Raw genomic sequence first — 24958 nt, forward strand, 5'->3', positions numbered from 1 at the left:
GAAATAATTTTAATATTTCAATAATCAATCAAAATAATTTTAATAATTAAAATATATTAAAAAATAATATAAATTATATCTTAAAACTTTACTTAAATAATAATTAAAATATATTAAAAAATAATATAAGTTATGTTACTGGATTGAGAAAATGAATTAATTATAAGTTTAACATCGCTAAGAGTAATGTAATTTAAAAATAATTTTTATTTAAAAAATAATATATTAAATAATAATATAAATTATATTATAGAAATAGAAGTATGGTTATTTGAGAAAATGAAACTATATCTTCTTTTTTTTTCCCATAAAAATCTAAACATCCTAAAGCACACCTTATCTTTTATTCTCTCTCTTTATATATATATATATATATATATATATATATATATATATATATATATATATGTCAAAGAACCATCACAATCCAATAGCTTAAACTTTTAGATGAGGTCCCAGAATATAATTTATAATATTCTCTAACACACCCCCTCAAGTGAAAGCCCTTTGAGCTTGAAACTTGCACAGGCCCACTTTACCTTGTGCTTAATTTTTATCAAATAAATGGGGATGGTGAGATTCGAACTCGTAACCGCTTGGTCATCAAAGCTCTGATATCATATCAAATAATTATTCCAACCCAATAGTTTAAGCTTTTAGGTGAGTTCCCAGAATATGATTTATAATATTCTCTAATAATATATATATATATATATATATATATATATATATATGCGCACGCGCGAGGAGTGTACTGTATTGTTTGAAAAAATTAAATGCATGTCTCCTAGTTGGAGCAAATTAGCCGACACTATAGAAACTTTCGAGTCAGCACAGAAATGTTGCGTCGGTCGTTTATCCAAACTAAAGCCGTTCTCAAAGTAAAATTGAGCTGATGAACTAATTAATTGCTATCAACTCCCTTCCCTGGTAATTAAGCAGCATAAGCATCGCGTAGCCTCAAATATTTTGGCTAATAATTCAAATAAATATATTATATGACCAATTGCATGTAATGCTGTAATGATCCATTTACTCTTTAATCAGCTTCTCATCGATTTCTCAATTAACATGGATTAGTTATAATCATGGAAATAAATTGTGATCTGCTTCTAGCTTAGAGGGGAGTGGGGATTAAGTAGTAAGAAATTAATGGGGCAGGAAACTGATAAAAACAGCAGTGTAAACCGCGTTTCAAGACCCCACCAGTTACAGAAAGCACGGGCGACGAACAATCAATTGTTGCATTAACTGATTTTCAAGTCCATACCGTACGGTCCCTTTCTGACCTTGATCAGAAACTTCAGCTAAGCTTCCGATGCCCTAGACCACCTAGCTAGTATATATATTTCCTCCTAGCTCGCTGGATAAAAAAGAAAAGTAACAGAAACTATAGATTCTACACCAAGTTCCCACCACACTTTGAGAAATCCATAACCATTGAAACATATGGAAGAAAGCCATACAAGAGCAATGATGCTTAAGCTTTTCATAAGAAAGTTGAAGCGGGTTCTCTTTCTCTCAGCTTCTAGAGGAGCCAATACGAGTGAAGTCAGGTTTGATGAAGTGATGGAAGCTACAAAAATGGTTCCAGGAGATGTGAAGAAGGGACATTTTGCAGTCACTGCAACCAAGGGTGAAGAACCGAAGAGGTTTATTGTGGAGCTGAATTACCTCACTAATCCAGATTTCTTGAGCTTACTGGAGCAGGCTAAAGAGGAATACGGATTTCAACAGAAGGGAGTTCTTGCAGTTCCATGTCGACCAGAAGAATTACAGAAGATTTTAGAAAACAGGAGAAAGAGAAGGGCAAGCACTGAATGGTAAGAGTACATATTTCCCGTCATTCTACCACCACATTGAATTGCTCTTGAGAAAGAACGGTATAATTTTCAGGGTAGATTCCCCAACACAATTGTTCTTGCGTTCTTAGAGCAAAATGTTGATTCTTCTAATCTTGTAGTATTCTTTTACTACTTCAGGATTAATTCCTTTAGTCACCAAATGTTGAAGGGAACAAGTATTCAATGAAATATGATCTTATTGATTATAAACAGAGTATTGAGTCAGAATATTAAAGCTTACAAACACAATCTGGTACAAGAACTCCATATCTGGTTTGCACATCGCTGTGCCTGTGATACTGACACAAGATGGCCTCGTAAGCCTGTAACACTAGGAGGGGCGACCTGCTCGAAGCTGGTCCTTTCTCTAGCTAGCCTGGCCTCCCGGTTAACCTGCGAATAAATTAGGTCTTGTTCTCCTTTTTTACATGAAAATTAAGAATCTGAAATGCTCCAACAAAAGCTGCAATGATCGACTTCATTGACCTGTACTTGATTCATAAAATCCCCATTTTCTTTTTTTTCTTTTTTGCTTCTTTGTAGCTTGTACTGAAATTTAAATGTGCTTTACAAACATAACTCTAGTCTGTAGACATAATTATACAGCACTTGGAAATAGTAGCGGAGTATAAATAGAAACGAATCTGGCATGCCGGAACCGGTATCATGTCAGTATCATTTCACCTCGGAGCAATTATTTGGTCCCACAGGTTCCCTCAAGCAACTAGAGATTGCCATCACAGCAGCTTCAATAGAAGCATCTTCCCCCTGTTTTTAGAATCAATCAGAATGAATTCTTTACATAACCCAAACACCTAAGAAAATATTCCCACAACTTTGTAATTTACCTTCTCTTTCCAGTAAAACATGTTTCCATATTTCCCAGCCAAACGGCTCCAGAAGCTACGGGGAATGTCTAGATCAATAGAAGCCCCCACATTGAAATTTAAAATATTTCCTGGTCATAGAAATCCATCAATCAAGTCCTCAATGGTTGATGCAGTCAAAAGAATGCAACATGTTTGAATCATCTTTACCAAAGTTGGGGTCAGCAACAAAGACAACTGTTCTATCATCCACTTGCCAAAAGTCTCTAATCGCCAATCCTGAAAAATAAAAGATAAACCAAAAAAAAAAATAGCAGCTGACTAAGAGAATGCTTCAAGATACAGACTGATATAAGGTTAAGAGATGGTACAATTGTCTTAAAGATCAGAATATCAAACCCATTGACATGAACTTAACACGCAAAGATTACCAGGTGTGTCAGGATAATTCTGAGCTAAAACTCTTAATTTGAATCCGGTATCCTTTTCAACATCAGAAATCTCCTCTGCAAGTCGTTTCTCCTGCAAAATAACCATTACTTGTGCATTAATCTGACTGAAACTTCCTGCATTTAGCTCTAAGACATGGTACCATATACATGTTTTATGACTCAAAGCCACCCAACAGTGTCTTTCAATAAAACATTATAAACGCTTGGATCACTTGCAAAATGCATGCGACCAAGTGCTGGTAAACCAAATAAGTCTGGAAAATTTAGGACAGTTAAGAGTATAATTTTTTTTCAATATGATTTACAGCGAAATATTAACAGCAAGTGGATTTGTTAGTGTCTCCTTCGCTTGCTCATACTGAAGGTAAATAACTAAGAGTATAAACATTAACTACAAAAGGATCTATGATACATAAAACTGCTCAATTGAGCCATTCAGCAATTGGCTTTGAAAACAAATTATTACCAATTGTTTCATTCAGTCGAGAGGAGCCTATCATATAATTTAGACTCACAACGCTACCGTGATAGCAACATTTCAAAAACATTCATCTCAATACTCGGTAGAGAATCAACACATGCTCCTGCCCAATTTACACGGGGAATCTGATCAAATTGGACTCTTGTCCTAAGAAAGTGATAGGGAAAGCAAAAGGTGAAAAACTAACTGCTACACAAAAACTGGAACAGAAGGAAATAATAATAATAAAAAAATAAAAAGGAGAGCAGGGACCATAGGTTTGAGACAAAATAATTTTCCACTCAAATGAAACGATGAATTTCAGGAATCCACAATGCTTGATTGACCAATCACATTCCCGTTTAAGAAAATTCCACAAATATAGCTCACCTTAAAATAAATTAACATAATGTCAATCAAATTAGCAAGCAATTATTTAGAAATACTAAAGGAAGGCACAAGTAGAAAAGTAAGCACCCCTCACCTGGCCATCAGAAAGGAACCCAGCTACATCTATAACAGTAGTAAACTCTTTAGGAAGGAGTTCTGGCTTGTTAACTCCAACTTTTGCGTCAGCAACTCCAACTCCTACAAAATTTGATGTCTATTAGCATAAACTATACATTACACACAGAAAAAGAAGGAAAAGGGGAAAAAAATATGTATGTGGTCTGCATCATTAATACGTAGTAGCTATCATTGCTTATCACTGGACTTCACATCCAGGGGCGGACCCCCGGCTTAAGCCACAGGTAGCGTGGCACCCCCAAACCTCACAAAATTTAGTTTAATATCATCTTAGTCAATCCTTGCCGTGGCAACCCCAAACCATCTTAGTCAACCCATGCCCTCCAACCTAGAAATTCTAGTTCCGCCCTTGTTCACATCATAAAGACATTGACAAAAACAACAGAGATAACACATTGAACCCACTGTTGCAGAGTTACAACTTAAAATAGCAAAGTTAAAACCCATGTTGCAAAGATAAATAAAAAAAAAATATCAGACAAAATCAACCACATGGATATAAATCAGCCATGACCCAGAATAGCGTAGTTATAATACATACATACTAGCCATACACAAATCTACCAAGCATTTGCAGAAAATACTAATGCGGAATACTTGCCTGGGAGAGATAGACCAAGTGCGAGAGCCCCAGAGAAGGCAAAATTCAAAGATTTGGAACGGAAATCGAGGACCCAATTGGTGAATTTAGCAGGATTTTGGATTGGTCGAGACGAGACAGTGATGGGTACTGGTGTCAATGCAGAGCGGCAAGTAGTTTTGAGTGCGAGAGATGAAGGAAGATGGGGAAATGCCATTCTTTTCTTTCCTTTTTTTTCTGGAGCCGTAGTACAACTGAACTGAAAACTCAAAGTGAATTAAACTGCTTATCTTTTTGGATAGGCTTAATGGAATTTGTCATTTGTGTACAGTACAGCCCTAAACCCTTTACAAGCGCGTGATATGCACTCCCGCGCAGGCAGAATTAACTTGGTACTTCATTTGATTGCATAATGATGAATTTGCCTCTACATAATTGCTAGATGTTTATTTGATCCCTTCAATGCCAATGTATTGTGGGCTGAATGGAATCAAAAAATTAAGGAGAGAAATGCTTCTTGTTATGCAAATTGCAAAAATCCCAGCTATTTGCTTTGAATTGTGGTATCTGCAACATCAATTTAATCAACTTTTGGACCTGGATGCACAGTTGAGATTGGCCAGTCACTAACATTTCAACTGTTACTCGCTTCTTCTGTCGTTAGGGTGATTAACAGAGAGATATTATCCTCGACTGGTTTCACCTCAATGCTTATCATACTCATCGCCTGAAGACCTTGTTTTTTATGTCTCCGATCATGCATCTAATAAACTACAGCCCAAACGCTTCCAAGCCCCGCTCAGCCCAGCCCCGTTCTGACAACTACTTACAAGTGCTTATTATCGCGTCTCCGAAAACGAGTTTGCTATCCGTGCCAAAAAGCAGTTCAAACCGACAAGATCTACTTTGCAAGACTTAAACATATGTTCGATCAAGAGACAAATCTTTAAGACATTACCAGAGCATTTGATTCCCTCGGGCTGCTGCTTTTGCTTTTTTTACTTTCCTTTCTTGAACAGAACTCTTGCTGTTCTCTCTCCCTCTCTCGCAAAGACAGCATTCAAAAAGGGCTTTCACTACATCTGTGGGGTCTCTTCTGAGTATATAAACTTGCAAGGCTTAAATTCTTTTCATTTTCGCATTTCTCATTCTTGTTTGAGTTCAACGGAGAAAAACCAAAGAAATCAATGATGTGTAGAAACTGGTTTGCTCTTGCTCTAGTTTGTTTTGTTCTCCTCAGTGGGTGCTCTTCAGTCTCGGCCACACCTCCTGCAAGTAAGTGAAGCAATTTTTTTATTTTCGAAGTCCTCTTTCCTTTTCTTTCTCTTTGGCTTTCAACTCTTATGATGATTTATCTTGAATATACAGAAATTTTAAGTGCCGCTGTGTCCAATGTGGTATCTGCCCTTGTGAAATGGCTCTGGTCACTTAAATCCAACACTAAAATGGGTATAGGGCCTTCTTTGAGCTCACATTTTTCTGTAGTACCCTGCTTTTGCTGTTCTTCATAATTCTTAGGCTAATGTAGTTGAAATCTCAGCTGTTTCTAGCCCTTCGATGATGAAATTTGAGGGTGGATATACAGTGGAGACAGTGTTTGATGGAAGCAAGTTAGGAATTGAACCATACTCCGTTGAGGTGTCTCCAAGTGGGGAACTCTTGCTTTTGGATTCAGAGAATAGTAACATTTACAAGATCTCAACACAATTCTCTAAATGTAAGATGAGTTTATACGCTTCATTATATTTTTTAGTCATTCGATAACGTTTAATTTATCTGATAAACAATGCCAAAAATTTCATGACACTTAGCTTCACTGTTGCGACAACATCTGTTGATTCCTTAACTTTTTAATGCATGTTATCAAAGAGAACATACAAAAAAAAAAAAGTTACAATTGTGCTTTACATGCTTTTGTCAAGTACAAGTCTCCACTTTCGAAAGTACGTAAATCCATTCACTTCTGTTTCTGCCAACTCAATACTTTCTTTTTGGAGATTTGCAATCTCACGTTTTCATTCCTGAAGTCTACATTCTTTATTGACTACTTAGCCTTGTAAATTACTCGTCTTGCGCACCTTTATCCTTTTCTTCTTTCTCTAATCCACAGTTCTTTCTTCTCTTTTTTTGCTTTCCAAGATTGATAATAAATCAAGTTTCGTTGAGAAGCTTCAAGCCCTTGTTTAATTTGAATAGTTTAATCCCAATTCTGGGCTTGTTTTTCATGTTTGCAGATTCTTTATTCCAAATCATATATATGTTCATCCTACGCTACTTCAAGTCTGTATTTATAGATATGCAAACAGCATGCATTCGAGTTTTTCCCCTAGATTTGTATTGTCTTCTTGTTCTTCTTTAACTGTTTGGGAGGATAGCAGTTGAAACATTTAGTAGACTATCATTGTTTTGTGCAATGAGAGATTCTGGAATGCAGATGGCAGACCCAAGCTTATCACCGGATCATTTGAAGGGTACCCTGGACATGTAGATGGGAAATTAAGAGATGCGAGAATGAATCACCCGAAAGGTCTAACCGTGGATGAAAGAGGAAACATTTACGTTGCGGATACAATGAACATGGCTATCAGGAAAATCAGTACTGATGGAGGTGACTATTGTGGATACTCTTTTTCTTTTCTTTTTTTCCTTTGGCTGGTAATAGTTGTGGAATTCTGCACATGAGGAACAAAGTTATCTCCTTGTATTTTGAATATGTTATTGGCTGTTCTTGGAACATTGACTGGTTAAATTAAATATTTATGAAGGAGTTACAACCATTGCTGGAGGCAAGTGGGCTCGTGGAGGTGGTCATGTTGATGGTCCTAGTGAGGATGCTAAGTTCTCAAATGACTTTGATGTGGTTTACAGTGCAAGTAGTTGCTCTCTCTTGATTATAGATAGAGGGAGCCAGGCAATTCGAGAGATCCAACTCCATGATGATGATTGTAACTATCCACATGATGATAGTTTTCATTTAGGTATGACATAGCTGCAAACATGCAATCTGATTAATTTCCTCGACCTTATTTTCTTGCAATCATCGAGATCCAGGCAACATACTCATCAATATTGCAGGATTAGCAGTGCTTGTTGCTGCTGGATTCTTTGGCTACATGCTGGCGTTGTTGCAGCGTCGGGTGCAAATATTGTTTTCTTCTACACGCGGTGTACCCCAGGTTTAATCACATCTTTCTTCATTCATCGTTTGGCCAAGTGTTCATTGGAAAGGCACCTCCATAGATCGGATCACCCCAACAATTTATTTTCAAATGTTTAAATTTCATGCTAATATTCTTAAGAGTGCTCTTGTTTTTATTTTGAATCAACAATTATTCAACTTAAAATTGTTGTAACGATTTCTAACACTTAAAATATCTTCATGGTCTAGCTAATGATGTTAAAGAGACTTTTTCCTTGGTAATTAAATAATATAAATTTGTTTTAATTTAAATGCCACTATATGTACCTGGTTTTCCAAACATGGACTGTTTGTTTTCTCCAACTTGAATGTCTTTGCTAGAACTACTTTACGAAGACAATTTTCTCTAATGTTGTTTCTTTTTTAGGACTCAAGAACTCAAACAAAGAAAGGCCCACCAAAGGCCCCATATCAAAGTCCTAATATGTCAGTCAGGCCTCCCTTTATTCCAGATGAAGATGAACCTGTGAAATCAGACGAGGGCCTTTTTGGTTCACTTGGGAGGCTTATCCTCAATACTAGCTCGACAGTAGGTGAAATATTTGGGGGAATATTTTCTGGATTTAGAAGGAAACCAATACATTATCAGTTCCAGCAGCACTACCAGCAGCCACTCAAGCACTCAAACACGTGGCCCGTTCAAGATAGCTTTGTGATTCCTGATGAAGATGAGCCACCATCAATCGAAACCAGAAGTCCTACATCCCAGAAAACCTACCCATTTATGACCAAAGACGTGGAGCAAAACCACCATTTGGAGCAAAACCAGGGTTACTATAGCAATTGGGGAGGTGGTTATCACCAACAGCAGCAGCAACAGCAACAGATGCATCTGCAGCGTTATAAGCAGCAGCAGCAGCTGCTGCAGCATCATAGGCATTATATGCCCAACCCAAAGACATACTATGAGAAGAGCTGCGAGACAAACGAGATTGTGTTTGGAGCTGTTCAAGAACAGAATGGTCGACGTGAAGCTGTGGTGATAAAGGCTGTTGACTATGGTGATCCTAGGTATAATCACCATAACATTCGACCTCGATTCAACTATGTTGGTTACTCTGATAGCTATTAATAATCCATCATGTCACCGGAGTGGCACGCAAAACTTATTTTAAACTTAACATGTAAGATTTGAAGTTGAGATAGGAATAGTTGATATAGAAATTAAGAATCCTTTACTGTTTTTCTTTTATGCTTTTTCTTTCGTTATTGATCTCTCTAAGGGAAATAACGATTTTCCAATGTCACTTGTCAAGAGATATATAAACAGAATAACATCTTCTAATAGCACCAGAATCAAATGGTTTCCGACATCATAGCTGGTCTTTTCTTGTTGGCTTTTCGTGACATTATTATTATTATTATTATTATTATTATATATTACGGTTTTTTACTGTAATTGTTTTTTCAGATTTATATTTTTATATATATATAAGACTTATTAAAAATTAAGTTTTATAATTTTATAATTTACTTTTTATAAGATTATTCTAGATTAATGACCCAAACCTCAAGTTTGACAGATTAACTCGAGTTCTTTTTATTTTTCTAATTGATTTTTTTTTAAATATCATCCTTTAACATTGGATTGATTAGAAATTAGATTTCGTAATTTTTTTCGGTTTACCTTCTATGAGGTTATTCATTCTCATAACTCAGGTAATGAGTTTGACGGGTTAACCCTAGTTGACTCGAGACATTTTTTTATGTTCTTTTTTAATCAATTTTTTTTTTCAATTTCATCTTTCAACACTAGGTTGAATTAAAAACAAGGCTTCATAATTTGTTTCAATTTGTTTTTTATTGGGTTATTCTGGTCTCATGACCCATGTCACAGGTTTGGCATATTAACCCGAGTTGACTCGGGTCAATTTCTGGGTTTTTTTAATTGATCTTTTTTAATTTCATCCTTCAACATGGGGTTTATTGAAAATTGAGTTTCATAATTTATTTTGATTTGATTTCTACAAGGTTATCATGATCTCATGACTATGTATATGAATTGACAAGTTAACCTAGGTTAATTCGAATCGATCCAATATGATATCGTCTCAATTTTTATTAAAATAATCTTATTTTCAATATTTATTTTGAGTGAAATTATATTTTTACTAATTATTAAGGTTATCTTTGGACTCACCAAGATGACAAAGTCATATCTAATCAACTTCTATATAATTTAAATTTTTTTACTATAAAAATATTAGCAGCACCAAAACATTTTTATTACATTAAAAAAAAAAAACTAATCCAACACTTGGTGCGTGAGAATGATATAGTAAAACTAAATTTGAGGATGGAAAAAGTGGCTAAAATTAATGAAACCAAATTTGGATTCATAAAGTAAATGTTGCAATATTCAGTTATTCCAAAGCATGGTTCGAGGCTTGAATAAATGTCTACAAGGAATGATTATGAGTTTATAGGGAAAATCCCCTATCCTATGAATACTTCTGTTGCTGCTGCCAAGGGTTTTACAGAGATTAAGGACTGTTAATTTTATCCCTTATGTAAAGCTTCCCAAAGTTCCATCAATATAGAAGCTGAGCATCAAAATCAGTAGCAGGTACGAATTGCAGACATCATGGGGACTCCTCCTGGGTATGACCAAAGTAAATTTAAATTGATGCTTCACTATATTATATTATCTGGCTAAATGGTGGGTCACTCATTAGAATGAGATATTTTATTTTTATTATTTTACTTGAGCAAGTCATTCTTTACAATGAAACCCTTTTTTTGATAGGTCATCCATTATAATAAAATCCTTTTGTTTCTTGGGTCGGTCACCCATTACAATGAGACACTTTCTTTCTTTTTTGGGTAGGTCATCCATTACAATAAAAATAAATTCTTAAGCAATTTTAGACAAAATCAGCAATGCAGCCTGTCTTATGTATGACGTTTAGGGGATGATAGCATCTTTCCTTTTACATAACCAGTCATGTACCATAGAATCTCTGTTGACCAGTTAAGGTTCCCAGTAACCATAATATTAGGTGGCAACTCCTTGAACAAAACATTTTCTCCTAAAAAACCAAGATGTCAGATATCTGTTCTTTTTTCCAATCGAGTGATAATTTTTAATCGGTCACCGCGATGTCTGGTGTGACAATATTCAATGGGGATTGGGTTTGATATTTTGTTTTGAGTTGCTTTACAGAATTATCATGGTATCAAAAAAAAATTATGTTGTCATCTTGATGCTCGATTTAGAAAAAAATGGTTTGATTGTTTTTTAAAAAATAAAAAATGAGGGGGTTAGAATTGACAATGAGGTAAAAAAAAAAGGTTTTATCTTCTTTCTTTCTTATTGTTAATCCAGCACCCTTTTCTATGAGAATAGCCTATTGGATTTTCCACTTCATTTTGTCATCCTTGTAGTTTGAACATTTTGCGTTTTAGTCGAAGACTTCATTTTATTTACATATCAATCTTTGAGTTTGAAAAATAAGATAAAGAATAATTGAAAACAATGAAAGAGAGAAAAATATTTGATTATCAAGATTCCTTTGACGGAAAAAGTCAAGTTTAGTGTCAAAGTATTCATCTTGACGTGAAGAGTGTCATTGAGGTGTTTTTAGTCTTTCATGTTACCGGGAAAATGTGTTAAAACTTGGAATTTTAAATTCAAAATACCCCAACTCAACTTTCTGATCACTTATCAAATGATCGAAAACTACATGTAGATGACATGTTGTCTACTTTAGAAGAAAAAATTGGACAAATAACACATCGTCCACCCAATCTCAAAAAGTAAAGGAGAAGGCTTAGGCACGTAGGCCTGAGTTAGCAAGCCTTTGCACCCATGCTTATTTTAAAGGCCCATACCAACTTCTCTAGCCTCTCTATTTTTTATTCTTTGTCCTGCAATTTAAATGTAATTTCTTAAAATTAGTTAATTAAAATATATTAGGTGTATTGTTTTAGTAAAATTTTAAATTTATTAAGAATATATTTGTAACATCCCCTACTTGGAGATAAAAAACAACACTCTCATGTCAACCGAAAAACAGAGAAATTTTTTTTTCTTATATATATATATATATATATATATATATATATATATATATATTCATGGTTTTCATATTAAAAATCTAAGGTCTTCTCATGTTTTTTAATTGTTGGTCCGTTTATGGTTCAAGAAAAGCCCTCCTCAGTAAGGGGGTTCTTATCTTATGGGGCAAAGCCTAACCGTTCTAATGTCTATAAAAGAAAACTACCTTTTTAATATCGAGAGTACGTTTTACGTATAAATTCATAATCCCTGATATTAAGAAAACAAAATAATTAATCTCCATTTGCTACATAACATGAATTGCTCACGTTCTGCATATAAATGAAGATGAGCAACTAAAAAACAACAGGGGAGGGAACAAAGTTACCTGAAGCGGTGGCGACGCTGGCGACTGCTGGCGGCAGCGGAGGGGGCAGGGGTGGCGGGCCAATGATGGCTCATGGTGGCCGTTCTTGGTGGCAGGCGGTGATTCTTCTACGATTGTTCTTCTTCCCTTGGTGCAGAGACACGGTGATCGTGCTGGAGGAGCAAACGATGGCTTCGCTAATGAAGATGGTGGTCTCCCTTCCTCTGCGCTTTGCTTCCTCTCTGTTTCTACTCTCTCTTGTTCTTTCTCCTTCTCTGTTTTGTTTCGGTTTCTCCTCTGTTGCTGCTGGTGGCAGCGCTGATGGTGGCCGAAGGCCAAGGTGGAGAGAGAGGAGCAGTTGCTGGGAACCCGAAAAGGATGATTTTGTTTTCTAACTTTGGACCCGAAAATCCCCCCTCTGTTTCTGCTTCTTTGTAAACCTCCCTTGTCTCCTTTCTCAAATTTATTCCTCTTATCTGTCTTCAAAATCTTCTTCCCTCTCTGTTCTGTTCAGTTTTCTCTCTTCTGTATCTCAAAAAAACAATCCCACGTTTAGTTTCCCTTTCCCTTCTGCTTTCTGTTCTCCTTTTCCTCCTTTTTTTTCTGGTTTTTGTTCCCCCCCTCTGTATTTATAGGCAGTCGGGGGAGAGGTTCACCATCCCTGTACAAGCACAAGGCATGGTGGCCGGGGCATGGGTTTTCTGGTTTTCATCATGGTGGGCGGCATGGGTCTCCTGTTTCTCCATTAATGAAGGTATGGGTTGTCTAAGTAGTTAGGCAAGTGGGGAGGTAGAGAAGGAGAAGTTAGTGGGAAAAGATTTAAAATCTTCTTCTCCCCTGTCTCGGCATTTACAGGGGAGAAGAAGCTGCACTATGCCGTTCAAAACGGACTATGCAGTTTTTTTTTTTTTTGAAGAAAAGGAAAAAAATTTGGGAGTGACCCAAAAATGGGTTATGACAACTATCACATAAAAAAATAACAACACGAATATCAAGCAATTTTAAAAGGGTAACATGCATTCATATTTTGTTCCCTTCTCCTTCCTGGTTTTTCATTAGAATCTCTTTCTTATTCAAACTATTAATAATCGTTTCCTCTTTCACTATTAACCTCCATTCCAGACTTTATAAGATCAAACATGATTATCTTCGTTTAACCCATTTTCGATACCCCTTTCACTGGTATCATCATCATCATCATCCTATAGGAGTCGATGCAAGGTGATCCCCTTACTCGGGATCCTAACATACACTGAATGTATGCTAGTCGAAACATGGCGATCCCCTTACCCGGGATCCTAACATACACTGAATGTATGCTAGTTTACGCCTCAAATCACACTTCTTATATTCCATTTATCGGTGATAATTTCATCACTTAACAATTCACATAACAACCTTTTTCCTTGAGTACACATACATTCGGTAATTCACATTTCACATCAGTAATATATATTAAAACATGGAATTTACATAAAAGGTAAATGTGTGATTCACCTACCTTCAATAGAAGCTCTATTCGTGCTCCGCTGCTGCTGTTGCACCACACCCGTGATCCCTCCTGCAAATCACAGGTTTATCTCATAAATTTTTCTCACTCAAGGATATATTTTATAATAACCATATCAACAACCAATAAGTCTTTCTTTAAGTCATTTCTTAGTACTTTATATTTTTCTCATTTCACTCATTATTATTGTCATTCTTTGTCCAAACCTAGTTATCATTCCTTTCTTTATATTTGGACTGTCATTGTCCAACTATTACTGCCTCATTTTTTAACTGTTAATGTCTGACCTCTCCTTAGATTTTTAACTATATTTAGAGTTATAGAACTCTGATTCAAAAAAAATTTATGTCATTGGAAAGCTAAGACATGAGGCTACAAGTTCTATGATTTAAGGAGAACTCAGTTCTGCCTCTAAGATAGTCAAAATCACTCATCAACAAACACTTGGACTGTTACTGTCCGTTTTTGAACTATTACTGTCTGACCTCATCTCAGACTTTTAACTATATTTGGAGTTATAGAACTCTGATTCAAGCGAAATTTATGTTGTTGGAAAGCTAAGACATGACGCTACAAGTTCTATGTTTAAGGAGAACTCAATTCTGCCTCTAAGATAGTCAAAATCGCTCATCAACAAACACTTGGACCGTTACTATCCGTTTTTAAACTGTTACTGTCTGACCTCTCCTCAAATATTTAACTATACTGGAGTTATAGAACTCCGATTCAAGCAAAATTTATGTCGTTGGAAAGCTAAGACATGAGGCTACAAGTTCTATGATTAAAGGAGAACCCAATTCTGCCTTTAAGATAGTCAAAATTGCTCATCAACAAACACTTGGACTGTTACTGTCTGTTTTTGAACTATTACTGTCTGACCTCTCCTCAGATTTTTAACTATATCTGGAGTTCTAGAACTCCGATTCAAGCGAAATTTGTGTCATTGGAAAGCTAAGACATGAGGTTACAAGTTCTATGTTTAAAGAGAATCTAGTTCTGCCTCTAAGATAGTCAAAATTGCTCATCAACAAACATTTGGACTGTTACTGTCCAACTGTTACTGTCCGTTTTTAAATTGTTACTGTCTGACCTCTCCTCAGATTTTTAACTATATCTGGAGTTATAGAACTCAAATCTATAATTTAACATCCAAGCATCAATTCATAATCGACTTTAAAACAACTCATAAGACCATGTTTAGAATATCTTACTCAATACGAATCAAGGTCTCGATCCCTCCTTTTCTTTCTAATGACAGTCGACCCTCCCCTCTTCTCTTCTTGTTCAATTTTTTTCTTGTTAATCCCTTGCCTACCAGTGTTTATTTTTACCTATAACCCTTAATCTTGGATGAGTTTTTGAAATTTGGTGTTTCTCTCTTGATCTATAAAAATAGATACCAAAACTCCCTCTCTTCTTTCTTCACGATAATTGCAGATCTGTTTTTGGTAAGAAGAGTAGTATTTATGCTCTATAATTATTCTTATTTGCATTTAGACCACATTTTCTTTAAATGTATTCATTTTTCCCCTACTTCTTTTTAGTTTAGTTTATTTTCTTTAATTTAATCCAGCCTTGATTATCTCGAGATTTACAATATTTATATATTATTTTATATAACACCATTTGCTTTTTATTTTATCTTCAAATAAGATTATAAAAATCTTTTTTTAATATTAGTAAAAGTGTTACCCATCATAATCTCTCTTTTTTAAAATTTTATTCTTTTTTTTTATTATAGGCATCTATTTTTTATTACATATAATTAAATAAAAATTAGTTTTTAAAAAGTAAAATTATTAAACCAAGTTAGATCACAGGTTTGATAAGTTTACTTGGGCCAATTCATTATATTGTTGTTCAATATTTTTTAAAAAAAAATATCCTCTTAAAAAAAATACGTTAAACCATGTTTTTACCAATTGTTCAAGTTGCATTTTGACCTACAAAGTCAACCTAGTCACGTTTATTTAATTTAAGACTCATGCTAGATAAGGAGTCAAGTCAAACAGTTTCAAGTTTAACCACTAAACTGAGTTTAATGACATTGTCAAAATGTTCTTTATGGCCAGAGTCTAAGAGTCACTTGGGCAATTGCCCAAGGCCTCCACTTAACAAAAAACTCCGAGAATAAATAAGGTATATTTATCAATTTTGCTTTATGAAATGAAGATTGACTCCACTTACCAAAGAGTAAAAATAGTTTTATCTAATTTTATTCTTTATCTTTATTGTAAGCATCTATTTTTTATTATCATATAATTAAATAATTATTTTTAAAAAAGTAAAATTATTAAACTAAGTCAGATTGCAGGTTTGGTAAGTTCACTTGGATCAATTCAATATATTGTTGTCTCATTATTTTTTTTTTTAAATATCCTCTTAAAAAAATAAGTTAAACCATGTTTTTGTCAAAGGATAATATAAATCATATATTGAGACCTCACCTAACAGCATAAGTTTTTAGATTGAGATGATTCTTTGATTTGGCATCAAAGCCTTAATGAACAAGCGGTCACAAATTTGAATTTCACCATCTCTATTTATTTGATAAAAATTAAACACAAGGTAATGTGGGTCTGTGCAAATTTTAAGTTCAAAAGGTTTTAACTTGATGAGGTGTGTTAGAGAATGATATAAATCATATCTTGGGATCTTACCTAACAGCTTAAACTTTTAAGTTGAGATAGTTCTTTGATAGTTTTTACCAATTATCCAAGTTTCATTTTGACCTACAAAGTTGACCTAGTCACATTTATTTAATTTAAAACTCGGGTTGGATAAGGAGTCAAGTTAAACAATTTCAGATTTAACCACTAGATTGAGTTTAATGACATTGTCAAAATGTTTCTTACAGCTAGAGTCGGCTAGAATCTAAGGACCACTTGGCCGATGGCTCAAAGCCTCCACTTAACCAAAAAACCTTGAGAATAAATAAGATATATTTATTAATTTTGCTTTATGAAATGAAGATTGCCTCGACTTAACAAAAAGTAAAATTAATTTTATTTAATTTTATTCTTTTTCTTTATTGTAAGCATTTATTTTTTTATTATCATATAATTAAATAAAAAATAGTTTTTAAAAAGTAAAATTATCAAACCAAGTCACATTGTAGGTTTGGTAAGTTCACCTAGATTAATTCAATATATTGTTGTCTCAATATTATTTTCTTTTTAAAAAATATTCTCTTAAAAAAATAAATTAAACTATGTTTTTACCAATTGTTCAAGTTGCGTTTTAAGCTACAAAATTGACATGATCATGTTTATTTAATTTAAAACTCGGACTAGATAAAGAGTTAAGTAAGTTAATTTCAAGTTTAACCACTAGATTAAGTTTAACGACATTGTCAAAATATTCCCTACAGCCAGAATCTAGAAGTCACTTGGGCAAATGGCTCAAAGCCTTCCCTTAACAAAAAACACCCTTGAGAATATATAAGGTATAACTGTTATTTTTGCTTTATGAAATGAAAATTGTCTCCACTTAACAAAACCTCAAGTACAAAATAAAAATAGCTCAAGACCTCATTTGTCAGATATGCATAAAAAAATATATTTCTTAAATATTTTAAAATATTTCATTTATAAGTTAAGCTTTGTCTTATTTTTATTTTTTTCAATACAATAAGTGAAAATTATCAAAATATTATTTTTTATATATAATTATTGCTAGCTTTTGAAATAATGATAGAATGTTGTAAAAAAAATACATATTATGGTAGAAAATCTTCAAAAAACTTTTAGAAATTTTACAAGACAAATATGTTTTAGTTAGAAGAATAACTTTTTTATTCTTATTTTAAAATCATCCAAATTTTTATTGGTATGCCTGATGCTTTTTATTTTTTTTTAACAAATGATATTGAACAAGATTTTAGGTTTTTTTAGCAAATAATTTTATTTTAATAGAATTTAAATTATTGTTCTTTTTTAAAGAAAAAACTAAGCAATATAATTAAATGAGAAAAATTTAAAGGCTACGTTGTAAAAAAGAAATCTCCAACTTTACAACTTAGCTTTTAGTTAATATTAAAATAACAAAAAATTAATACTTATTACCACATATAATCCGGTTGAAACCTGAAAACATGTTAACAATACTTGCATATTACTTTTTATGTGAAAAAATAAAATGATTCAAGATACGCTGCGGCCAATGATCTAAGTAAAATCTAAAGCACGGGAGGCCATAAATCATTCTAGTTAGCTTTCAAAAGATTGAAAATTTATACATACATGTTCAATCTAAGAGACAATAGAAGAACCAGTTCGCAAAATCCATGCATGGCCATTTTATCAATTTGTGAGATGCTAATGCCGTCATTCGTGCCCACACAAAGGAAGCTGGAGAAGGACTTATTTTCCTACAAGGTGCAGCCGCCCCCATGCCATTCATGGCGGATAAGCTTGTTAATATGCATAATGCTATTCAAAAGGTGATTATCGTAGTTTTTTCTTCCATCTTCACATCCAACAGCATCACAACAATCTCTTAGATTTTTAAAGAGCACATTCGATACAATGAAAGGACAAGTCACTACAACCTATTTCAATCTGTTCAGATTCTCTGACTACTCTTTTCGTGTAAAATGACCACCCATAATCAACTGTTTTCCTTTTCCTCATTGCCAACTTGATCTTCAAATTAAAAGCACACATTAACCATTTACCTTGTCTTTCCCAGAGCTTTCTACACTAAATACACTTGCAAAAGGCAACTTAAAGATCCAGTGCTCGATAAAAACATAAACAAACAAAAAAATTGAGATGCTAATTGAAGATTTTCAATCCACCAGTACAAGCACAAATAAAAAGAAAGCAGGTGAATGGGATGCTGAGGAAAGCACAAGCTTCTATAGAACATGCTTCTGAAACTATGGGAAGTAGATTGGCCAGTTGAAATAATATGAATCACGAACCTCTCTGTCCATTTTATTCCACTGCAACAAAGAAAATACCACATGAAAATTAATGTTCCAGTTGGATAGATTACAACTAGTTACAGCAAGCACAAAATAAACAAACCATCAAAAGTAATTAATTTGAAAAGATTTAACTTTAAGCTAGCCCAATAGTGCACCTTAAATTTATATGGCTCCTTCTTCTTCATTGCCTTTTTCCAATGATACTGCTCAAATAAAAACGCCTTGTCATGCCAACTGCACATTGAAGTGTATCAAAATGTAAGATGGAAACAAAATTCGTTTGCTAAAAATCAACAAAAATAAAGCCCCAAAAAACAGTAAAAAATATTCAGGTATGCTTTAACAACATAAATACTTATGACAGCAATTCTCAGATAACTACAAGATGCATGTTCATGTAACCAAAGGTTATCATTTTGGAAGAGCAAGAGAAATGAAGACTTTTTGAAGGCTTAGAGTACAAAAGGTTGCTCTTTTACGTTTGCATCGAAGTTAGATGAATCATCCAGTTCTCAAATTCAGTTTGCTATACATTGAAACAAGCCTTAAAGTAGTAAGGAACCACAAAACAATCATAAATCACAATCTCATACAACACATGCAAAAGGGCCAATGTACATTAAAGTAATGGCTACGATTTCCATCCAAAATTTTCCATGAAGAAACTCATAATTTTATTTTTTTTCCATCAAAAATAATCCTTTTAAGAGAAAATAGACAGGTTCAGAATATGGGAAACCTACCAAAAGTTACACCATAACTTCATATCTCATAAAAATTCCACGGCCAAATTGTGCTTTATTTTTTCACACAATACTTAAACCCTTAGATTTGGTGGTGAAGGATCGTCATTCTCATTATAGATTTTTTTTAATTAACGATTTTCGCCCTTAAATGCAAATTAAAACAAAAGAAAACCAAACCATAAGACACCCTTAAACAGATAAAAATTAACATAGGAAAAAAAAAACAACCAGGGTCGAACAAACATCCTTAAATATATTAATTTCAAATTTTATTTAGTAACTGAATTAAATTAATTTCCATGTAAATTGAAAAACCAAATGGGTTCTCCTAAATAAACAGTACAAAACCCTTAACAGAGCCAAACAAGCAGTATAAAAATAGCAAAAAATTAAAAACAAAAGGAAAGGAAAGGGATAAAAAGACTACTTGAACTGGTTAGTGAGAGTCCAAAGGTAGGGATTGGACCAGGTGAGAATAGAGAACGCAGCCGACCCGATCCAAATGTTGACGAATCTGTCTGGGTCGGCGTGCGGGACGCCAGGGTCTCCTCTGTATGCATTTCCAAAGTACTTCTCCATTAGATCTCTTTGGCAACGACGGTCTGCAGTTATCACCAGCTCTGTGGTTCTGTTTCTACTTATCCGCTTGTTACTGTTTTTATATTTATTTATTTATTATTTTCGTTTCCTTTCTTGTTTACCTTAGGTTTCTAAGCTACGAACAACACAGAGTATATAGGCGGGACGGAGCAACTGGGCCGAGTTGGATTGAGATTGAGTCATTTTAATTTTCTTCTGACTTTTTCAGGGACTAAGCCCACAAAAACATATGCATCAACGTCTAGAAAAATTTTAAAAAGAAATCAAACGATTTCAACAAAGAAAAAATAAAAGTATATGTATCATTTTCATTTTCTATTTTCTATTTTCTAGTTTTTAAAATCTAAGTTTTTTAAAAAAATTGTTTGTTTTCTTCTTCATTTTTTTTTCAAAACATAAAAATCCAACCTATTGTTAAAAAAATTCAAAAAACCAAGTGAGGTGGGGTTAAAAAATTGGATGGTGATTTCTGGTTTTGTATTTTTTATTTTTAAAAATCATAATCACAATTAAAAATTAAAATAAGGGTATGGTGATTTCACTGTTCAAAGAGAAAATATTATAAATTATAATAGCATTCCATATTGTTTTCTTTTTAAAAAAAAAATAATTTCATTATCGGATATTTTTTTCATTTTGATTCCTTAATTTTTTTTCTTTACTCCTTTGAAGTTGTGTTTATTTGGGCTTGGGATTGGGATTGATGGTTTCCTTTGATTGCCTAGGTTATGAGATCTTGGGGTGTCAAGAAAAAATTATGATGCTTAATTTGGCAAAATTAATTGAAATTTTATTGTTTTAAAATAATTGAAGCTAGAGGAACCAAATATAAACAATAAACATGTATTCAATCCTTTTTTCTTAAAAGAATCAAGGACTAAATTACACGAGTAAGGGAAAGATCAACCCCTTTTTGTGTCTCAATTTTTTGATTTAAATTTGATCATTTTACATGGAGTTTATTTGAGATTGAACTTAACAATGTTTTATGGTGGCCTGATATGAGGATCCCATTATGTTTAGGAAAACTTTTGGTGCACGTGCACGGTTGATACTCAGTTTTGCAAAATAAAATTCAATTTTACTATTCTAAAACAATTAAGATTTAAGGGACCAAATTCAAAAATAATAAAAAAAAAATGTTAGGGACTAAAGTCAATGGGGAATGACAAATATGCTAAAACATGTGTTACACACGCCAGCGTATGAAGCGCATGAAGCAAGTCATCGCGCTCTTGCAGCGAGTATAACGTCCACCAATGTTGAAATTCTGTCTTTCTTAGTGGTGTTAGAAAGGTCTCGATGAGACCTTGTAAGTGATATGACCCGTATGAAGGTTGGAGGCACGTTGAGGGCTTTTTTTTATCTTTTCCTCTCTTTCTCTCTCCTTTCCTTAGTTTTTACACAAATCTTCATTAAAATAACAAGGTGTCTTATCATTTTATTTTTATATCAGATTTGATTTTCATTCTTTTGATTGTTATTTTTTTTTGTCTTGAATCCTTTTTAATTGAATTGTTTTTCAATTTCACTCCTTGAAATTAGGTTGATTAAGAATTGGGTTTCATGATTTTTTACAGTTTATCTTGAATGAGGTAATCTCAATCTCATGACTCGAATCACTGAGTTTGGAAGGTTAGCATAGGTTGATTTCGGTTTTTTTATAGTTTTTTTTAAATTGACTTTTTTTCAATTCAATCCTTCAGCATTGGGTTGGTTGGGGATGAAAGCTTTCTAATTTTTTGTTTTTTTTTTTTCCTATAAGGTTATTCTTATCTCATAACTTCGATCACTGAGTTTGGAAGGTTAGCATAGGTTGATTTTGGTTTTTTTTATGGTTTTTTTTTAAATTGACTTTTTTTCAATTCAATCCTTTAGCATTGGGTTGGTTGGGGATTAAAGCTTTCTAAGGGTTAACTTGGATGACTCGGGTTTTTTTATATGGAGTTATCCTAATCTCACAAATTGGATATTAGATTTTGCATGTTGACTCGGGTTAACTCAAGTTGATTTTTTTATCCTTTTTTAAATTATTATTTTTTTCTAATTTCATCATTCAACATTAAGTTAACTAAGAATTGAGCTTTGAATTTTTTTTATTTTTCTTTCTATGGGGTTATCCCCTTTTCATAACTCAGGTCATCTGTTTTGTGATTTAACTTGAGTTGACTTGGGTTGTTTTTTTGTCTTTTTTTTTAGAATTAATTTTTTTTGTTTCACCCTTCAACATTTTATTGATTAGTATCCTTTTGCTTTTATTGTTAGATGACTTAAAAATGTTTTTTTTATATTATTTTATTAAATTTCATTTAATTTTTACTTTGTTATCGAGGAAGATTATAAAGACCTTTTCAGAATATTAGCGAGATATCTTTCATAATATTGACAAGCGTTCATTTTGTGCATGTAATCATTATCATTTTTTTAAATGTGATTGATTCACTATCATTACATGTTTTTTAATCATATTATTAAATTAACGATCTTCTTAAACCTAATTAAGTTTATGACCCGAGTCTCAAGTTTTTCATGTTGACAACCCTGATCATTTTTTTATGTTTAAAAATAATTGGTTCAACCCGCAACATAGTGCAAACCACCAATCTAATTTTAAAACTCAAATAGAAAGTGAAAACCACAAAGGACATTAAATTGAAGTTATCTCAGGTCATGTGTTGAACGGGTTGATCCTTGTAAATTAAAAAACATCATTTAATTTTTTTTATTCAAAATGACATTATTTTAAAAACAAATTAAATAAAAAATCAAATTGGGTTTTGATCGAGTCGACCAGGTCAAATCAATTCTAAGTTAATATTTTTTTTGAAACCCCAACATAGGTTGGCTGAGTCTCAGGTCGACTTACTAAACTAGGCCAGGTTTTACAACTATACACCAAATAATACCAAATTGATGACATGTTTTAATCTTCGATCTTGATTTTTTATGAATTTTTTTTAACTTTTTTAATAGATTCTTATACTTGATTAAATATTTCTTTGTCTTTCCATATTGTTTCACTATATAGAATGCTACTAAATCATTGGTCAGCATTATGTTACGGACTAGATCAACTTTTTTTAACATAAAAAAATTGTAGGCATTGCTATCATGTTTTCTAGTGAAAAAAAATTAAATTACACGGAGGTTGATCTTATGTAACTCGGTTAACTTGGCGGATCCAAAGGCAACTAGGATGACTGGTAAAAATATAATTTGACTAAAAAAATAAAAGACAACATTTATTTTTAAATGTTAAGACAATAACATATTTGATCGACCTAGGTCAACCTAAGCTAACATACCAAAACCATATCCTAGGACATGAGACTATGATAAACCTATATAAAAGTAAATCAAAATAAATTATGAAGCTCAATTTTCAATCAACTCAATTTTTAAGGATGAAATTTTAAAAAATAAAAGGGTCATAAAAAACAACTTGAGTCAACTCAAGTTAACCTGCGATCCTAGTCATGAGATTGAGATAACTTCATTGAATGCAAATCAAAACAAATTATAAAGAGTAGTTCTCAATCAATTAGTGTTGAAGAATGAAATTAAAATAAAATAATTAAAAAAAGAATGCAAAAAAAGTATCGGGTCAAGCCAATTTAACATGGTAAACAAGTAACCTGGGTCACGAGATCGAGATAACCTCATAGAAAGAAAATTAAGAAAAATTATGAGTTTTAATTCTCAATCAACCCTAAAGTTAAAGGATGAAATTGAAAAAAAAAATTATAAAAAGGTCAAAAAACCCTGTCAAATCTGGTTAACCTGCCAAAAAACTGATCTTAATAAATCTAATATTAAAGGATAAAATTAAAAAAAAAATCTAAATTAAAAGAAACTAAAAATACCAAAATATTATTTGAATGAACAATGCTATGTAATGAGGCAAACAATGAATTCACCTTCTCTTTTACTTTTTGTTATATTTAATGTATTTAAGCATAAGAAAATGGTATGTATAAATTTAAAAGTGATATAAAAAAATAAAATACCAAACTGAAACATTATTTAGAGGAAAAGAGATTATATGCATTTATCTTTTATTTGGATAAAATTAAATTACAATTAGAAAATATTAAGCTAATATTATTGGGTAAAATTATAGTTTGGAAAGGGAAGGAATATTTGTTATGGTTATCTTGTTTAATTAATATTTGGATAATAGGAGATTTTTTGTAAAATAATGTTATAATGAACATTATAACATTAATTTAATTTCTCCAAAATTTAAATTAATTTTAATAAATAAAATATAGGGTATATTCATGTTTTCCCTCTAACTTTAGCTATAGTTTAAACTAGATTATTGGCCCGCGTTGCTAGCATGTTTTCTAATGAAAAAACATTAATTATAAACTTAAAATATAATGCATATTGAAAAATATTTTTGTAAGATATTGATATGGTAACATATTGGATAATGTTTTTTAAAAATATTGAGACGGTGATATATTATAATGACTTATGTTAACCTTTGAAATTTGTAGCCTGAGTCATGATATCATAATAACCCTATAGAAAATAAATCATAATAAATTATAAAGGTCAATTCTTAATCAATCCAATGTTGAAGGACAAAATTTAAAATAAATATTAAATTAAAAAAAAGAACAAAAAAACTATATGAGTTAACCTATTAGTTCCTTGACCCAAGTTATAAGATTGAGATAACATCGTAGAAAGAAAATTAAAAAAAATTATAAAACCTAATTTTCAATGAACCAAAATTAAAATATGAAATTGAAAAAAGAGAACAAAAAAACAACATAATTAAACGAGGGCTAACCTATTAAACCTGAGACTTGGTTTATAAGACTAGCACAATTTCATAGAAAGCAAATAATAAAATATTACTCTCTATTTTTAATAAATTCAATATTGAAGGTCAAAATTGATGAGACCA

General features: G+C 32.7%; 4 protein-coding genes across 6 annotated transcripts; 2 read left to right on the forward strand and 2 right to left on the reverse strand.

Moving 5' to 3' along the window:
* The first annotated feature begins 1317 nt into the window (after positions 1–1317).
* LOC133677628 (auxin-induced protein 15A) lies at positions 1318–2054 on the forward strand. Its single transcript, XM_062099742.1, has one exon. It carries the CDS (start codon positions 1450–1452, stop codon positions 1825–1827), a length of 378 nt encoding a protein of 125 aa, XP_061955726.1. The 5' UTR covers positions 1318–1449; the 3' UTR covers positions 1828–2054.
* LOC133677627 (thylakoid lumenal 15.0 kDa protein 2, chloroplastic) lies at positions 2024–4993 on the reverse strand. Of its 2 annotated transcripts, none has more exons than XM_062099741.1 (6): positions 4713–4993; positions 4068–4171; positions 3103–3193; positions 2882–2950; positions 2693–2760; positions 2024–2612 (listed from the first exon to the last, which is right to left on the reverse strand). In XM_062099741.1, the coding sequence occupies exons 1-6, from the start codon at positions 4906–4908 to the stop codon at positions 2520–2522; spliced, it is 621 nt and encodes a 206-aa protein (XP_061955725.1). In that variant the 5' UTR covers positions 4909–4993; the 3' UTR covers positions 2024–2519. The 2 variants fall into 2 exon arrangements, with proteins under 2 accessions (XP_061955725.1, XP_061955724.1); XM_062099740.1 differs by having other exon boundaries at positions 2693–2802; positions 4713–4989.
* Positions 4994–5041: 48 nt separating this feature from the next.
* Positions 5042–9206, forward strand: LOC133677626 (uncharacterized). Of its 2 annotated transcripts, none has more exons than XM_062099738.1 (7): positions 5042–5966; positions 6060–6140; positions 6232–6408; positions 7126–7299; positions 7457–7669; positions 7767–7867; positions 8258–9206. In XM_062099738.1, the coding sequence occupies exons 1-7, from the start codon at positions 5879–5881 to the stop codon at positions 8960–8962; spliced, it is 1539 nt and encodes a 512-aa protein (XP_061955722.1). In that variant the 5' UTR covers positions 5042–5878; the 3' UTR covers positions 8963–9206. The 2 variants fall into 2 exon arrangements, with proteins under 2 accessions (XP_061955722.1, XP_061955723.1); XM_062099739.1 differs by having other exon boundaries at positions 7776–7867.
* Positions 9207–18369: 9163 nt separating this feature from the next.
* LOC133676626 (uncharacterized) lies at positions 18370–20134 on the reverse strand. The gene is made up of 3 exons (XM_062098337.1): positions 19868–20134; positions 18850–18928; positions 18370–18709 (listed from the first exon to the last, which is right to left on the reverse strand). Exons 1-3 carry the CDS (start codon positions 20017–20019, stop codon positions 18644–18646), a joined length of 297 nt encoding a protein of 98 aa, XP_061954321.1. The 5' UTR covers positions 20020–20134; the 3' UTR covers positions 18370–18643.
* Positions 20135–24958: the final 4824 nt, after the last annotated feature.

This window comes from Populus nigra, chromosome 17 (genome assembly GCF_951802175.1).
Source record: "Populus nigra chromosome 17, ddPopNigr1.1, whole genome shotgun sequence".
Lineage (NCBI taxonomy): Eukaryota > Viridiplantae > Streptophyta > Magnoliopsida > Malpighiales > Salicaceae > Populus > Populus nigra.

Coding starts and splice junctions, on each gene's coding strand:
- LOC133677628 (XM_062099742.1), top strand. CDS start 1,450: ATGGAAGAAAGCCATACAAGAGCAATGATGCTTAAGCTTTTCATAAGA.
- LOC133677627 (XM_062099740.1), bottom strand. CDS start 4,908: ATGGCATTTCCCCATCTTCCTTCATCTCTCGCACTCAAAACTACTTGC. Junction 4,172..4,712: donor ACTTGGTCTATCTCTCCCAG/GCAAGTATTCCG, acceptor CAAATTTTGTAG/GAGTTGGAGTTGCTGACGCA. Junction 2,951..3,102: donor GAATTATCCTGACACACCTG/GTAATCTTTGCG, acceptor TTTATTTTTCAG/GATTGGCGATTAGAGACTTT.
- LOC133677626 (XM_062099738.1), top strand. CDS start 5,879: ATGATGTGTAGAAACTGGTTTGCTCTTGCTCTAGTTTGTTTTGTTCTC. Junction 6,409..7,125: donor CTCAACACAATTCTCTAAAT/GTAAGATGAGTT, acceptor TCTGGAATGCAG/ATGGCAGACCCAAGCTTATC. Junction 7,868..8,257: donor CTACACGCGGTGTACCCCAG/GTTTAATCACAT, acceptor TTTCTTTTTTAG/GACTCAAGAACTCAAACAAA.
- LOC133676626 (XM_062098337.1), bottom strand. CDS start 20,019: ATGGAGAAGTACTTTGGAAATGCATACAGAGGAGACCCTGGCGTCCCG. Junction 18,929..19,867: donor ACTCTCACTAACCAGTTCAA/GTAGTCTTTTTA, acceptor TTCAATGTGCAG/TTGGCATGACAAGGCGTTTT. Junction 18,710..18,849: donor AGGAGCCATATAAATTTAAG/GTGCACTATTGG, acceptor TCTTTGTTGCAG/TGGAATAAAATGGACAGAGA.